This window comes from Trichomycterus rosablanca, chromosome 1 (genome assembly GCF_030014385.1).
Source record: "Trichomycterus rosablanca isolate fTriRos1 chromosome 1, fTriRos1.hap1, whole genome shotgun sequence".
Taxonomy (NCBI): Eukaryota; Metazoa; Chordata; class Actinopteri; order Siluriformes; family Trichomycteridae; genus Trichomycterus; species Trichomycterus rosablanca.
In genome coordinates, this window is record NC_085988.1 from 25371861 (window position 1) to 25389257 (window position 17397).

Sequence of the window (17397 nt, forward strand, 5' to 3'; positions counted from 1 at the left end):
GAATAAAAGGGTTTGAGCACTATATTGTTTCAACACACCATCTCTCGCTCTCTCTATCTCAGTTTGTAGTGGGTGCTTGAGAGTACTTAAATGATTGGGCAGAGATTACCTATTTCCAAACTTTCACATATATTTCACATAGTATACACTGTATATATACTGTACGTATATATACGTATATATATATATATATATATATATATATATATACACACACACACCGATCAGGCATAACATTATGACCACCTCCTTGTTTCTACACTCACTGTCCATTTTATCAGCTTCACTTACGATATAGAAGTACTTTGTAGTTCCGCAATTACTGACTGTAGTCCATCAGTTTCTCTAAATACTTTTTTTAGCCCCCTTTCATCCTGTTCTTCAATGGTCAGGACCCCCAGAGGACCACAACAGAGTAGGTATTATTTAGGTGGTGGATTATTCTCAGCACTGCAGTGACACTGACATGGTGGTGGTGTGTTAGTGTGTGTTGTGCTGGTATGAGTGGATTAAACACAGCAATGCTGATGGAGTTTTTAAACACCTCACTGTCACTGCTGGACTGAGAATAGTCCACCAACCATACAAATATCCAGCCAACAGTGCCCCATGGGCAGCGTCCTGTGACCACTGATGAAGGTCTAGAAGATGACCAACTCAAACAGCAGCAATAGACAAGCGATCGTCTCTGACTTTACATCTACAAGGTGGACCAACTAGGTAGGAGTGTCTAATAGAGTGGACAGTGAGTGGACACTGTATTTAAAAACTGCAGCAGCGTTGCTGTCTGATCCACTTATACCAGCACAACACACACTAACACACAACCACCATGTCAGTGTCAATGCAGTGCTGAGAATGATCCACCACCTAAATAATACCTGCTCTGTGGTGGTCCTGGGAGAGTCCTGACCATTGATTTTTTGCTGTAATGATTGGTCCATAGGTTTTATAAGAGGGAAGTCATATTTTATGCCTCCACATAAGAGGAAGTAATAAGTTATTGTTTAGATGCTAGTATGGTGTCTGTTGTGACCTCCTGGATGAGTCATCAGTTCTTTGTTAAATTTTAGTAGGCTGGCCAATCCTGGGATGATTTACTGCTGTTTTATCCATTTGTAGACACTACTGCCATAGCAATGGCTTGGTAACTTTTTCCAGACTGGTAGACTTTAAGAACTTTTTTGCAGCTAAGTTGTATTAGAATCAGCTTAGAATGTGGCATCAGAGGATCTTTTTGAGACCGTCTAGCCAGACAGGTTGTATTTAAGAAAAAATTTGATTTAACAGGTCTGGCATCTTGCCTGAATATGGCTACTAAAATTAAACCCATACGTCAATTGGTTAATTAGGTAACCATGCAAATTGGGCTACATATGAATGGACAGCATTTTCATTAATAAATAAAATTATTTCCAAAAAAGGCATTTTGTGTTTAATTGGGTTATCTCTGTTTAATATTAAAAGCAGTTTAAGGTTCTGAAAATGTGTGACAAATGTGCAAAAATCTCAGAAATTGTAAAAGGGGCCAATACTTTTTCACAGCACTGTAGCTTTGCACAACAATGTTAGAACCTCTAAAAGTGTTTCCTTTTGATTTTAAGGCTTCAATTCCCAAAAATTGCAAATGTAACAGTGGTTGTAACAGTTCTGCCCTTATAGTGGTGATGTTTTCAAGACAATGTGCTTCAAGACAACATATTCGTGGTATACCTTTTTATAAAAACATCAAAAGAAAATTACTAATTTATACTATTTGAATGAATATTTCAGATACATATACGGATCAGCCATAACATTAAAACCACCTCCTTGTTTCTACACTCACTGTCCATTTTAACAGCTTCACTTACCATATAGAAGCACTTTGTAGTTATACAATTAGTGACTGTAGTCCATCTGTTTCTCTACATACTTTTTTAACCTGCTTTCACTCTGTTCTTTAATGGTCAGGACTCTCCCACAGGACCACCACAGGGCAGGTATTATTTAGGTGGTGGATCATTCTCAGCACTTCAGTGACACTGACATGGTGGTGTGTTAGTATGTGTTGTGCTGGTATGAGTGGATCAGACACAGCAGCGCTGCTGGAGTTTTTAAATACCGTGTCCACTCACTGTCCACTCTATCAGACACTCCTACCCAGTTGGTCCACCATTTAGATGTAAAGTCAGAGATGATCGCATATCTATTGCTGCTGTTTGAGTTGGTCATCTTCTAGACCTTTATTAGAGGTCACAGGATGCTGCCTATGGAGCGCTGTTGGCTGGATATTTTTGGTTGGTGGACTATTCTCAGTCCAGCAGTGACAGTATGGTTTTTAAGAACTCTATCAGCGCTGCTGTGTCTGATCAACTCATACCAGCACAACACACACTAACACACCATCACCATGTCATTGTCACTGCAGTGCTGAGAATGATCCACCACCCAAATAATACCTACTCTGTAGTGGTCCTGGGAGAGTCCTGACCATTGAAGAACAGCATGAAAGGGGGCTAACAAAGCATGCAGAGAAACATATGGACTATACTCAGTAATTGTAGAACTACAAGGTGTTTCTATATGGTAAGTGGAGCTGATAAAATAGACAATGTGTGTAGAAACAAGGAGGTGGTTTTAATGTCATGGCTGGTCTGTGTATATCAATATCTGGTGTCATAGTGGCACAAAAACACGTTAGTACGTAAAATGGCTAATCTTGATTTGGTAAATGTGTACTGTTCCATAATGTATTAAGTATTCCAGTGGGGACCCACAATGACACTAATCAGTGAACATGGTTAGTGAACATGAATAAATGACTTAATAAGATATTATGCTTATCACAGCATCTTGTTCTCTTCTCTTTAGGTGCAGTATGACGAGTTGCACTGAACTTCACTCACCAGAAGAGGGAGACAGACTCCAAAGTACTTTGGAGTTCAAATTGTGGAAATACTGGAAGTTGACCACATCTGTGGAAGGACAGTGGACTTGAGAATGCTTTTTAATACTGTGAATCGAGTGTGCACAACTTTCATATTAACAATTTCCCTGTATGTGCAGTAAAGGAGGCATGTAACATTTGAGTTTACAGTTTTGCAATCAGCACCCAAACAAATGCAGCCCTCTTTCGTCAGTGCTCCCTACAAAGCCCAATCACGATCACACATGCATGCAAGCTCCTTTAAACTGATTTACAAGCAATCATTATTCTGATATGCTTTATACGTCTTTATGCAGATTGGTGGAATATCACGTGTTTGCCTGCCTAGCTCTTGGAATGTGCTGAAAGTCACTAACTTCCTCTTTAAGACACACTAGGCAGGGTTATTCTACACACAGAATTATTGGTGTTAAAATGCTCTCTCGTGTAGCAATAGGCATAACTCTGTCTGTCCTCACTTTAATAACTGTGTGTGGAAATGTGCTGGTGTGTCTGGCCGTCTTTGTAACCCGACGTCTGCGCAGTGTCACCAACTGCTTTGTTGTGTCACTAGCCATTACTGACCTTTTACTGGGCATTCTCGTCCTCCCATTTTCAGCCCTCGTTCAGGTCATGGATGACTGGCCATTGGGAGCTCACTTCTGCAATGTCTATATCTCACTGGACGTCATGCTAAGCACTGCTTCCATTCTCAACCTCCTGGCCATTAGTATCGATCGCTACTTTGCAGTCACTGCACCTCTGCGCTACCCAACAATGGTGTTACGATGGCATGTTGCTGTGTCCCTTGCTGCAATTTGGCTGGTGTCTATAGGTGTGTCGTTTGTTCCAATTCACCTGGGCTGGAATACAGTGGACCAGACGGTGCAGAATCATGGAGACGATGACCCAACAACGGACTGTCGCTTTGAAGTAAATCCCACCTATGTGCTGGTTGATGCTTTCGCTACGTTTTATTTGCCTCTGGTGGCTATGTGCTGGACTTACTACCGAGTCTTTCGCATTGCTCGTGCCCAGGCAAAGCGCATTCTTTCAAGATACCGTGCTTCTTCTCCAAGTGCTACGTCATCTCTACCAGGAGTTACGGCATTAGCACTACGGGAGCACAAAGCCACAGTGAGACTAGCAGTGGTTTTGGGTGCTTTTGTGGTTTGCTGGTTTCCCTATTTCACATTTTTCACTGTCATGGGGATACGAAAGGTGACAGATTTTCCAAAAACACTATACTCTGTGGTGTTATGGCTAGGCTATGCTAACTCTGCGCTAAACCCAATGCTGTACGCTGCACTTAACAGGGACTTCAGAACTGCCTATGCTAGGCTGTTGTGTGGATGGAGGGGGGTTAAAACACCAACTGGGACACCTCCTGCAGCCTTGGAGGTGGGACTGTTGAATGGACACACCCCTGCCAGAACCAATCCTGAGCTTTTGCCTGGACCATATGTGATGCTACAGGACATGAGTAAAGGGAGGAAGGAAAGAAACAATGGGACATCTAGCATCACTGTCACTGTCTTTCCCAATGGCCACAACAGGTATTACAGACACAAAACTATCAGACAACTCTTGTAATACACAGTACTAGAGCACATAAAATGATGCTAAGTGCCGCTCAGGTGGCGCAGCAGTAAAAACACTTGCTGGAACCAGAGCTGGGATCTCGAATACATTGTATCGAATCTCAGCTCTGCCTGCCGGCTAGGCTGAGCGGCCACATGAACAACGATTGGCCTGTTGTTCAGATATGGGCGGGATTAAGTCGGATGGGGTCTCGCTCTCTCATAACTAATGCAATTACGACCTCTGCTGGCTGATTGATGCCGCCTGCACAGAGATGAGAAAAGAGTGCTCTCAGGGTGCTGAGCTGCACTGCACTCGTCAAAGTGTAGGTGATAAGATGCATACGGCATGCTGCCCACGTGTCGGAGGGGGCGTGGGTTAGCTTCGTTCTCCTCAATCAGAGCAGGGATCGCCATTGGTGGAGAGGAAGCATGATGCAATTGGCAATTGGACGCGCCAGAAAGGCAGAAAAAGGGGAGAAAATGCATAAACTAAAATATATATATACTCACTATCCAACTGGGGGGGGGGGGGGGGGTTGCTGGAGGCAAGGCACACAGTAACACCCTGGACGGGGCGCCAGTCCATTGCAGGGCAGATACACACACACATACACACACCCATTCACCTATAGGGCAATTCAGTGTCTCCAATTAACCGGACTGCATGTTTTTGGACTATGGGAGGAAACCGGAGGAAACCCATGCAGGCACGGGAACAACATGCAAACTCCTATTTATATCTATATATACTGATTTTTTATGTGTGTAGTATGTAGTGTAAAGTCAAATGCACAAATGCAAGGAAAAGGTGAAGGAAAAAGGTGGGGGAGGGGGTGTTTGGGCTGCTGGTCAGTGTGAGGACAGCCTGTGTATTCTGCTGCTGTTATGCAGTCTGATGGCAAAGGGCACAAAAGAACCTCTGAAGAGCTACGTCTTGCTCTTTGGTGGAACGAGCCTATGACTAAATGAACTGCCCAGCTGCCATAGTTCCCTACTGAGAGGGTAAGAAGGATTCTCCAGGGTCACTCTGATTTTGTCCATCATCCCTACCTTCATCTCACTACCTCCAGACTGTCCAGCTCCAGACCCACCACAGAGCTGGCTTTCTTCACCAGCTTATTTAGACATTTAGATGTAAGAGGGTGATTCTTCAATTGCAGGCTCTTTTGACCATCTTAACTTTTGAAAAATAAAATTAGGAATAATTTAGTTTTAATTAGGTCAAGATAATGCTAGAGCAAAGACTTAATGATGGCTACAATTGAGCTTATATAGAATTTTAATATTTCATATTTATTTGCGAAGTGACATAGCAAAATGTCATTATGTGTTGGTAATGACGTGTTGCGGTAATGACAATTTTTACTTTTTTTAAGAAAAAACTAGATAGGACATGGATTTGCTAAAGCTAGTCAAAAGCTAGTACAAGATGCACTTTAAATACATATAAATAATGTGTACATTTCTTTTTTTTTTTTGGTAAAGTACTGCCATACTTATTTAAATGGTAATGACGCTGAATAAATATACTCTATGATCAGGAGGAATACATGATTAAATTACTCACATTTTCAGAAATTAAAATGTTAATCTTCTCTCATGACTGGCACGTGCTTCCTTGCAAGTCTTTGTGTCCATGGTTACAACATACACAAGTTTTACCTTCAAATGATTCCCTACAGAAACCATACGCTGTTGCGGTAATGACGATAATGCTGGGGACAGTAATATATTGCTCAAAAATATGCATATGTTGTACAAATATGAAAAAAAAATTACATTTTGTTTCTTTTTAAGTTATTATAAAACTCATATTGTGATTTTTATAATGAATTGATCACTTTTTAGCATTTTATTAGAGCAGAGAAGTTTTAAAAGTCTGGGTTGGGGACAAGGCCAAAGTAGCAAAATATTGATGTTTAAATCATCATAAAAAATCAAAATTATAATTATTTTGGTATGTAATTTTTTTAGTGATGCAATGAATGATCTTTTTAATACCTAAAATATTTGTTTTGTAATAAAGTATTTTTAACACAAATTTATAACTTAGGGACGTAAATGTTCCCCCAATTGAAGAATCACCCAAGAAATATCAGCAACAAAAAATCACCTAGGTGGTGCAACAGACCCGAATTTAAGTCTCAGTGGTGTCACCACACCAATCATGTGCTCTGCAGACACTACTGGCCATGTCTGAGGAAAGATAAGGCCAAACAGGAAATCAACCTGTTTACCACAATGTCTCATGCAGTGGAGGAATAGGGTACAATAAGGTAAATTGACCTCTCTACTTGTTTATATGAATGAGTGTACAAAGTTTTTGTGTATCCACAGACCCAGCAGGATTCCAGAAAGGACAAAGCTCTTATTAAACATGAAAAATTAAGTAAATTATACAGTACTTTACATGCCTCAAATGTAATCCGCTTCACCTACAGATGTCACCATTCGTATTTACGCAGTTAAATGGTATTTTAAAGGTCTGTCGGCATCTGGTGGTAAACAAGTGAAATTCCATATTTAACATTAAATGCAGTTTGGATACTTTTAGGCACAAATTTAATATCATGCTGTTTGTTATTATATATTGTACATTATTTTCACTTAGATAAAAGAACAACAAGGCATTTGACTTTAAGTATTCAAATTAATTGACTAAATAATGAAAGTTTATTCTGTGTCTGCCTATCTTTGCCTCTTTGCTTTCTTTAAAATTAATTAATTTATTTATTTATTCATTTATTTATTCATGAGGGCTAATTTTGCAGGACTTATGTTAATTATTAAGCTAAAAACAAATATTTTAAATAAAATTTAAAAAAATGCAGTAGCCTTTTTTGCACTAACAGCACATAGAGGTTCTTTGTCTAAATTGTTTACTATTTTTTGTTTGTATAGTGTGAACACTGTGGGTAAATAAAATAATTTTTATGGCAGACTTTTGAAAGTTTTAAGCTCTCAATGTTTAATTTGTTACAAATAAATTATGCTTTATATATTTATCTCTGCACACTCTCTAACTTCATTTTATCTCTCTGGCAGATCATAATATTTAAAAAAAAAAGGCTGCACACTGTCTGCTTCCTCAGAAGTAACCCTTGGTCCAAGCTTTATTCCAGTCCCTAAAGTCCCTCCAGTACACAACAGGTAAATAAATGTGGAATTCATGAGTACTATTTAAATTATAAATGAGCTCCATGGGTTTTTTATGGAAATGCATAATTATTTACTTTATGTTGTCATTAGTAGGGTTTTCAGCCGTAGTCTAAGGAGACACATGGAGCCAGTGGAGACTGCAAAAAGCTTTGACTCTGAACAATTAATGACAAAAGGGAAGAAGGTGGCAAAATGAAAACCTTGATGATGGGGAAAAAGCTACTTGAAAAGTCCACCTGACAGAAAATAAACAGGGCCTTTTGTAGGCCTTAATGTTGGAATCTAACATGTTCACATCTGAAAGCTCTATATAGGGTTATGTATTATTTACTGCCCTCTTCAGGTCAATAGATATAAAAAAGGGTAATATTTAAGACCTGAAGGGTACACGGACTGACACAATAATGAAATTTGAAATGTTACAACTTACTAGCTGTTTACTGTTTCATAATGAACCATAATTGCATAACATTAAAGTGGAAGCTGGTAAAAATTATACTTGGTGTCTTCTAAACCACTGTTTTAAAGATTGCTTTTGATGCAATGTATAATGTGCAACATTTAGGCATAAATGTATTAGTGAGTTCTGATTTTGGGCAATAAGGCTTTCTCACATTTGGTGTAATAGGTCCCCTCAAAGTGGTGGATGAAATTAAGCTCAGGACTACATCTATCAGCTAAAACATAAGGACCGCCATCCAAAAATGTGCATGGCAATATTTTGTAACAATTGTATATGCCATGGTCCGAAGTCATAATTAGATGTTAGGCTATGATGATAATTAAACTGTCAGTATTCCATTCTTTTCACAGCAAACTCACAAAACAGTTTTTATTACAGTTCTTGCTTGCTTTATGTGGGCTTCTTCATCCTTAAAATGTACCTTTCCCATACTGCTGAAAAACGATGAAAGCATACGATTTGCTTGCAAACCCAGGACCTTCTTGCTGTGCGACAATGCTACCCTCCAAGCCACCATGCCACCCCCCACAGAGTATAGATGCAATGTAGCTGCTTAATTGTATCATTAAGTACATCTGTCTGGGAGCACCTGAAGCTGATATTTCTCCACTCATAACTTTTTTCTCACTTGTTTTTGATTCTAGTGCAAAACTAAGAACAGCAAACCTCAGACACCAAACACGACTCCCTGACTACATCTGGGCTAAATATTTGTAAAGATTAAATTATATGGACAAAATTTGTATTAAAGACAAGCTATAATTGTTGCCAAGATGTAATTTGAAGTTACAGAAAAAAGTAAATCTGCCAAGTCCAATATTACGTCCTCTCTGTCTGCTAAGCATATGAGTAGGTGGATTGGATACTCTCAATCTTTCCTGAGTGTGGGCGATGAACTACATGGCCTGTGATTGGCACCTTGTTACCTTATTTTAGACACATTTTAATCCTGATGAGAAAATGACTAAATATGCAGTAAATGAATGAATGAATTAACAAATGAATGAATATATTAATTAATCTAAAATGGATAATATATAGATTTAGAAATCTGCATTTCGATCCGTTTGTTTTCTACTCTTTCTGACTGGTTCTTTGACATGGCCATCGCATTCCATCATTTCTGCTCAGGTTTTCCTGCTGTACATCACTCTTCAAAAAATCTCTTTCTTTCTCTCTATCGTTTTCTCTCTTCATGTCTCATTTCCTTTTTGTGATGACCCACCAAACATTAAAACCATTCATCACTGCCTCTTTACCATCAAATTATCAAAGACAAGCACACACACACACACATCCGCACCTACACACAGACACAAAGACGTTCTTCAATAACGCAGATATTTAATGGGCTCTCTAAAGCTATCCATCATCAACATTTGTCATCAAAATATCAAGAAAATAAATGTGCTGAATGCAGACAGGACACACTGGCACACACACAATAAAGAGTCTTGCCCTCAGGTGATATTCAGAAAAAGAAAGTTAAAGGAGAAAGATAATGAAAGGACAGTAGAGATGGAGTATGGGGGAAAAGAGATGAGCTGAAATAAAAGAAAGACCACTGCAGTGAAAAAGAAAAAAAAATGAAGAAATCAGAGCATGTGAGTAACATGGACACGTCTGCACATAAACATGTAGAGAAAAGATGATGAAAAGCAGCCATTGTGTACTCAGATGCAGACTTTCCCCTGATTACAGTTACTTCTTGAATGCTGACTCACCAAACAAACACTGCAACCTCAAATATAAACGAATCATTCTCACAAAAGTTTGGGTTTCTTTATCAAAGGTAGTGTAGGTCTGATGCCACCCAGAACACAAAGCAGAAATACACCCTGGACAGGCTGCCAATCCATTGTAGGACATCAGCAATTTATCCTTTTCTTAAATATGCTTAGTCCAATTGTTTGCATGGTTTTAAGAGGAAAACAGAGTATCTTAGGGAAACCAATGTGGGTATGGGGAGAAGACACCAAACTTATTTCTCTCAAACAGTGACTGAAAGTATCTTTACACTCAGGTCCACGGGTGTGTGGCACGACTCCAGCAGCTGAACCCCCATACTGCCTTATAACTGTTAGAAAATCAATCTATGTATGTAATATAATGCATTTTATAATCTATCTATCCATACATCCATTTATATGTTAATACAGTATTTAAAAACCTCAGAATTATTTCCAGAAGAGGTGGGGGTACTTTCTAAAAATGCAATAAAACTGAAATCTTCAATTTGGTAATTTAATTAACAGAAATGTATTTATTAAATATATTAATTTATTAGGATTTTAACGTCAAATTTTACACATTCATGACAGAACAGTAGTTACTGGTTACACAAGATACTCAGTTCACAAGTGTAATGTCAAATACAGTCATGGACAATTTAATTCACCTCACTTGCACGTCTTTGGACTGTGGGAGGAAACCGGAGCTCCTCGCCCACACAGACACAGGGAAAACATGCAAACTCCACACAGAAAGGACCGGGGACCTTCTTGATGTGAGGAGACAGTGCTATTCACTGAGCCACTGTGTCACCCTATTTAACAGAAAAAAAGATTTTCTGTGTTTTTTATAATGACAAACTTAATTCTATTTCTTAAATAGCACCAAATTTAGAAATTGATGCCTGCAACAGACTTAAAAAAGCTGGGACCGTGGCATACCTTTGGGTACTAATTGTTGCAGTTTTGCAAGTGGAATTTTCGCCCATTCTTGCTGTATACAAGACTTGAGCTGCTCAACAATCTGTGGTTGCCGTTCTCTTATCCTTCTTTTCATGACGAGCTATACATTTTCAATAGGAGACAAATCTGGACTGCAGGCAGGCAAGTTAAGCACACATACTCTAATACTCTATGTCTACAAAGCTGTTGTAACTCGTGCATGATTTGCTTGTGAATCAGGCCTGGCATTGTTCTTTAGGTTGCATTTCTTGATGCAGCAGCGGACTGTGTTAAGGTGCAATGATTTTTACTCTCAAGCCAGTTTGTACTCTCAAGCCTATGTGGCTATGTCCATCAAGGTAGCATGACGGTTCTAACAATACCACCTGAGGGCTTGATTGTCATGCATATCCAGCTGCGGTTTCCGTCCTTGTCCTTCATGCACCAAGATTTATCATGATTTTCAGAATCTTTTTATGATATTGTGAACTGTAGATGGTAAAAGACCTAAATTCTATGCAATCTTGCATTGGGAAACATAGTCTCTGAACTGACTGTGGTAAACCATGACTCATCCTTGCTTGCAGAAGACTAAGTTTTTGGTGGGCGCTTCTTTTATACTCAATCTTAATGACTTCACCTGTTACCAGTTAAACTGCTAATTGTGGAACCTTCCAGAACAGTGTTGCTTGCATAACCTTAGTCTTAAAACATTTACATAAACTGTAAAAGGACATGCAATAGCAGTCTTGGAAATTTCTGCAATTTTCCTGATTTCCTGATTTATTGTGGAAACGTGTTGGGTTAAATATAGGCATACAGCAAGAAGTGACACTGTCCACCGTCTAGCAAGCTTTACATTACTATGAGTTCAGAGACTGCTGTGCAAGCAAGAGGCTCGTGTATTTTTTTCATGTGGTTGCGGTGGAAGGGTACAGTGAAATATCTGGTGTGCATGTGTGTGATACCAGGCCAAAAGTATGCAGACACTGCTTCTAATTAGTGATGTTAATTACTTATATTACAGTCAATTTCTAACACCCAGTAAAAAGTCTTCCTGGAACAATAGAGGCTGCAACAGCAGCAAATAGGAAATCTAAAAAAAATCTAATAAAATGAATATTAATGGTTTTATATGTGATGTTAGGGTGTCTGGTATTTACAAACGTCCTGCCATATAGTGTAAGAGTGATGAATTAGTGAAATAATCCCATATGGTATTAACAAATTAACACTGAACAAACGCATTAGGAGAAATGTTTGTTTTGTCGAGTGTGGAGAGTAATGACATGCTTCCATGCTGTTTTACAGCTTGGGACCTTAATTGCTGTAGTCATTAGCACAACAATTAGCAATTGATGTCTGTTCAATTGAGAGTTATTTGAATAAGAGTGGTAATTTGTGAGGTTAATAATATAAACAGCTGGGTTAATGTCGTATTTCAGTGCTACTTTTTAAGCTCTGAATGCTTATCTACAAAATTAACAACTGCAAAATTTTATTTTTATTTATTAAAACAATTATTAGTACAGAATACATAAATAAACAACTTCACAGTGCAAGTGTTCTTTTTTTTTTTTTTTTATTCTTTTAATTAATTTTTTTATTTATTTTGAATTAGAGACAGGGATCAGCATTAAGAAACAGTAAGTCCATCCAAAAGACCATTCCTACTTCCTCCCTCCCTGTTTCTTTGGTCTGCGTTCATTGTGCACTGTGATGGAATTTAATATGCAACTTTTGTTATTGAATAACAGTCACATGTGTCTGAGCACATGCTGTGTGCAATATCTCTGGGAGCGCAGGTAATGTAATAGAGATAGCAGGGCCTATTCATCACTCTGGCCGCTTGCAATGCGCTTTATTATTTTAATGCATTTTTCAGCAATTAAAAATGATGTATTGCTGCTTGTGGTTCCATCCAGTAGGTGTGTGGTGCACTGTGTGGTCACTTAAAACGTCAATTACTGGTGTTACAGTGCAGCAAAAGACTAAACTACCTCTTTCTTATTTCTTTTTTTTTTCAGTCCCACACACCACACGCATTCAGTAGGAAGAGAAACACACTGAGATACATTATTATTACTCTTTTATTCCTGTCTTCTCTTTTAATCATAACATCTCCCATCTGAGAATGAAGCCCCTGTACAGCACAGCATGTCCCACCTGCAGTAATCAGAAATGTATTATGCTAATTAAAATAGCTAACGAGCATTGCATTACAGCTGATGTGCAATTAATCTGCGATTAAGCGTGATTAGTTCAGAGATATATCAAAACAAGCACAAGTGGTGCTTACATTAAGTGCAGGTTAGCATGTTTGCCCTTCAAATATGACAAGGCGAATAATTTCCAGTAATGTATGTTTGCTTATGAAAACACGTACTTTCAGTTAATGTAAGTGATTATGAATTAGCTCATGAGAGTGGCATAGTTGTGCAGCAGGTATAATGAATACTCTATCTTACTGTACCTGTACCTTTGGGACAGTGGTAGCCTAGTGGGAGTTTGAATCCCAGCTCTGCCATGCAGCAACGGTTGGGCCCGTGAGCAAGGTCCCTCACCCTCTTTGCTCCAGAAGGGCTGTAAAATGGCTGACCCTGCGCTCTGACCCCTGCTTCTGAACAAGCTGGGATACATGAAGAGAGAATTTCATTGTACTGTACACCTGTATATGTATAAATGACTAAAGGCATTCTTATATTCTCCCACCTCCTAAAAGCCAGCAGAAAGGGGGATTGGCTACTCTAATTTGCCCCTAACTGCGAGTGAATAAAATAGTGTGTATTGTCCTAAAAGGGTTATCCAACATGAACCTAAGATGTAGGTTAAGGTACTGGACCTAGCCTAGTGGTTAAGGTACTGGACTAGTAATCAGAAGGTCGCTGGTTCAAGCCCCACCACTGCCAGGTTGCTGCTGTTGGGCTTTGAGCAAGGCCCTTAAACCTCATTTGCTTAGACTACATACTGTAATTTTAATGTAAGTCGCTTTGGATAAATGTGTCTGCTAAATGCCAAAAATGTAAACGTTTATGTCATAGGCAGTGACCAGAGCCAAGGTTTGAACCTAGGTTCCCAAGACCCTGTTAATGTGTGAAAATATATACCAATCAGCCATAACATTAAAACCACCTCCTTGTTTCTACACTCACTGTCCATTTTATATATAGAAGCACTTTGTAGTTCTATAATTACTGACTGTAGTCCATTTCATATTTCTTTATGCTGTTCTTCAATGTTCAGGACTCTCGCAGGACCACTACAGAGTAGGTATTATTTGGGTGGCGGATCATTCTAAGCACTGCAGTAAGACTGACATGGTGGTGGTGTGTTAGTGTGTGTTGTGCTGGTATGAGTGGATAAGACACAGCGGCGCTGATTAAGTTTTTAAACAACTCACTGTCACTGCTGGACTGAGAATAGTCCACCGACCAAAAATATATCCAGCAAACAGCATCCCGTAGGCAGCGTCCTGTGACCACTGATGAAGGTCTAGAAGATGACCAACTCAAACAGCAGCAATAGATTAACGATCGTCTCTGACTTTACATCTACAAGGTGGACCAACTAGGTAGGAGTGTCTAATAGAGTGGACAGTGAGTATTTAAAAACTCCAGCAGCACTGCTGTGTCTGATCACACTAACACACCACCACCATGTCATTGTAACTGCAGTGCTGAGAATCATCCACCACCTAAATAATACCTGCTCTGTAGTGGTCCTGCGAGAGTCCTGAACATTGAAGAACAGCATGAAGAAATATGAAATGGACTACAGTCTACAGTCTACAGTGGGGGTCCTGACCATTAAAGTACAGGGTGAAAGCAGGCTAAAAAGGTATGTAGAGAAACAGATGGACTACAGTTGGTAATTGTAGAACTACAAGTGGAGTGGAGCTGATAAAATGGACAGTGAGTGTAGAAACAAGGAGGTGGTTTTAATGTCATGGCTAATCAGTGTATGTTGAGAAGTAAAAACTTCATTGTGCTAAATAATTAGATGCCCCTAACACTTAATTTTATATTGTCTTAAGAAGGAAAGGGTTTTAATTTTAACAAAATTGTGTCTACAGTTCCTCTGCTTACCTCTGTGAAGGACAATCTGCTTGAATATGTGTGTCCCTGCCATATTGCACCTCTCTGCATGAATGTCAGTGGGTCGGTATGTGTTTCTGCGTGTGGGTGTCTGTGAGAGCATGTGTGTTTTAGTAAAATGTGTGTTGCTCTTGTGCATTCCAATTCATACTGATCACATTGTAATGAAAGTGCAGTGGGCTGTGTCTAAGTGTGTCTCTGTAGAATGTGTGTTTAAGGGACTGAATGTGTAAATATAAAAAATGGACCAGGCTTCTTTATCTATTTTTCATATGTGTTTATGTAAGAGACAGTAAAGGTGTATAAAAGAAAGGGAGAAAAATAGATGAATAATTAAAAAGAGAGAAATGGGCAGCTGTTGAGCCCTCCTGGCCCATAGGGGGCCTCACACCAATCAGCAAAACGCAGTGGGAATCAATTATCACCAGAGGAAGGGGGCAGGAAACACCCCCAAAAACATATGACACATTGTCTAATAGAATAAAAATCACACCTTAACACACACACATGTAGTGATTATCTAATGATTCTGAATCTTTTGTTGAAGTGAATTTCCACTAGCCTAAGTTAAAAAGACTACTATATACATTTATTAGAGTCCCCTTGATGGCTTACACTCTTCACAAATGATGCAAACTGTAAAAACTTGAGTACAAAAAGAGAAAATAAATTTTTGACATGGATTTCATTATTATTTATTGTACATGCATGTTGTGAGAACCAACGAAAACTCAAATGTGCTCTACATACCTATAAATGTGTACATACTACATTTACATTCATTTGTGCCTGTTGTACATCTTAGTTTAAATCGGTGAACAATAATATGGAGACTGCAGCATAACAGCCTTTATTCTTCCAGTAAGACTTTACTTTGAATTTGGAACATGGTTGTAGGGATTCACTTCGGTTAATTTTAAATGTACAAATACACCGATCAGACATAACATTAAAACCGCCTTTTTGTTTCTACACACATTTTCCATTTTATCAGCTCCATTTACCATATAAAAGTACTTTGCAGTCCTACAATTACTGACTGTAGTCCATCTCTTTCTCTGCATGCTTTGTTAGCTTTGTTATCCCTCCCAGGACCACTACAGAGTAGGTATTATTTGGGTGGTGGGTGACATGGTGGTGGTGTGTTAGTGTGTGTTGTGCTGGTATGAGTGGATAAGACACAGCAGCGCTGATGGAGTTTTTAAACACCTCACTGTCACTACTGGACTGAGAATAGTCCACCAACCAAAAATATATCAGCCAACAGCATCCCGTGGGCAGCGTCCTGTGACCACTGATGAAGATCTAGAAGATGACCAACTCAAACAGCAGCAATAGATGAACGATCGTCTCTGACTTTACATCTACAAGGTGGATCAACTAGGTAGGAGTGTCTAATAGAGTGGACAGTGAGTGGACACAGTATTTAAAAACTCCAGCAGCGCTGCTGTGTCTGATCCACTCATACCAGCACAACACACACTAACACACCACCACCATGTCATTGTCACTGCAGTGCTGAGAATCATCCACCACCTTAATAATACCTGCTCTGTGGTGGTCCTGTGGGGGTCCTGACCATTGAAGAACAGGGTGAAAGCAGGCTAAAAAGGTATGTAGAGAAACAGATGGACTACAGTCAGTAATTGTAGAACTACAAAGTGCTTCTATATGGCAAGTGGAGCTAATAAAATGGACAGTGATTGTAGAAACCAGGAGGTGGTTTTAATGTTATGGCTGATCGGTGTATATAACCCTTATCTATTTATTATTATTGTTATTATTATTACTATTATTATTATTTTTAATTGCTGTATTTTTGGTGGTGGTGGTGCTACCGAATAGGATTATTGATTTTTATTTTATTTTATTAGAATTTTTTACAATTTGGTTAAAGTTATGACAGGACAGGTAGTTACCTCACTTGCATGTCTTAGGACTGTGGGAGGAAACCGGACCTCCCAGAGGAAACCCACACAGACATGGGGGGAACATGCAAACTCTAACGCATAAAGGACCCTGACTGCCCCACCTGGGAATCAAACCCAGGACCTTCTTGCTGTGAGGTGACAGTGCTACCCACCAAGTCACCGTGCTGCCCCCAAATAGGATTAACCCCCATTCACCCCTTGTTGCCTATGTAACAGACTGAAGGTGCTGGAAACAATCCCTTGGTCCATGTTGATGTAACTACTGCAGATTTGACTATAAAACTTCCATTCTAGCACATTTCAGCAGAGTGAAATTGGATTCAGAGCACATGTACTTTGTGACATTGTACACCATTATGCTGGAAGTAGCAATTTAGTGGATAAATCTTGACCATCAAGAAATGCACAGACTTGTATTTAGGTGGCTGTGATATTAAATCAGTGCTTGATTTGTATCATTTTGCCCACTCTAATATTTAATCTGAATATAAACCCAAGTAAACCATTTGACCCACAACTGCTTGCATTGTAATCAATCACAACTGTTCGTTGCTATGTCTGTATGATTTTATACATTGCACTGCTGC

At 39.1% G+C, this 17397-nt stretch overlaps 1 protein-coding gene and 1 long non-coding RNA gene across 2 annotated transcripts; both read left to right on the forward strand.

The window, feature by feature from the left end:
* Nucleotides 1-3343: 3343 nt before the first annotated feature.
* Nucleotides 3344-6982, forward strand: hrh2a (histamine receptor H2a). Its single transcript, XM_063001070.1, has 2 exons — nucleotides 3344-4464; nucleotides 6829-6982. Exons 1-2 carry the CDS (start codon nucleotides 3344-3346, stop codon nucleotides 6878-6880), a joined length of 1173 nt encoding a protein of 390 aa, XP_062857140.1. The 3' UTR covers nucleotides 6881-6982.
* Nucleotides 6983-7488: 506 nt separating this feature from the next.
* On the forward strand, nucleotides 7489-8148 carry LOC134319825 (uncharacterized). Its single transcript, XR_010013572.1, has 2 exons — nucleotides 7489-7641; nucleotides 7741-8148. It is a non-coding gene; the product is annotated as an uncharacterized LOC134319825 (long non-coding RNA).
* Nucleotides 8149-17397: the final 9249 nt, after the last annotated feature.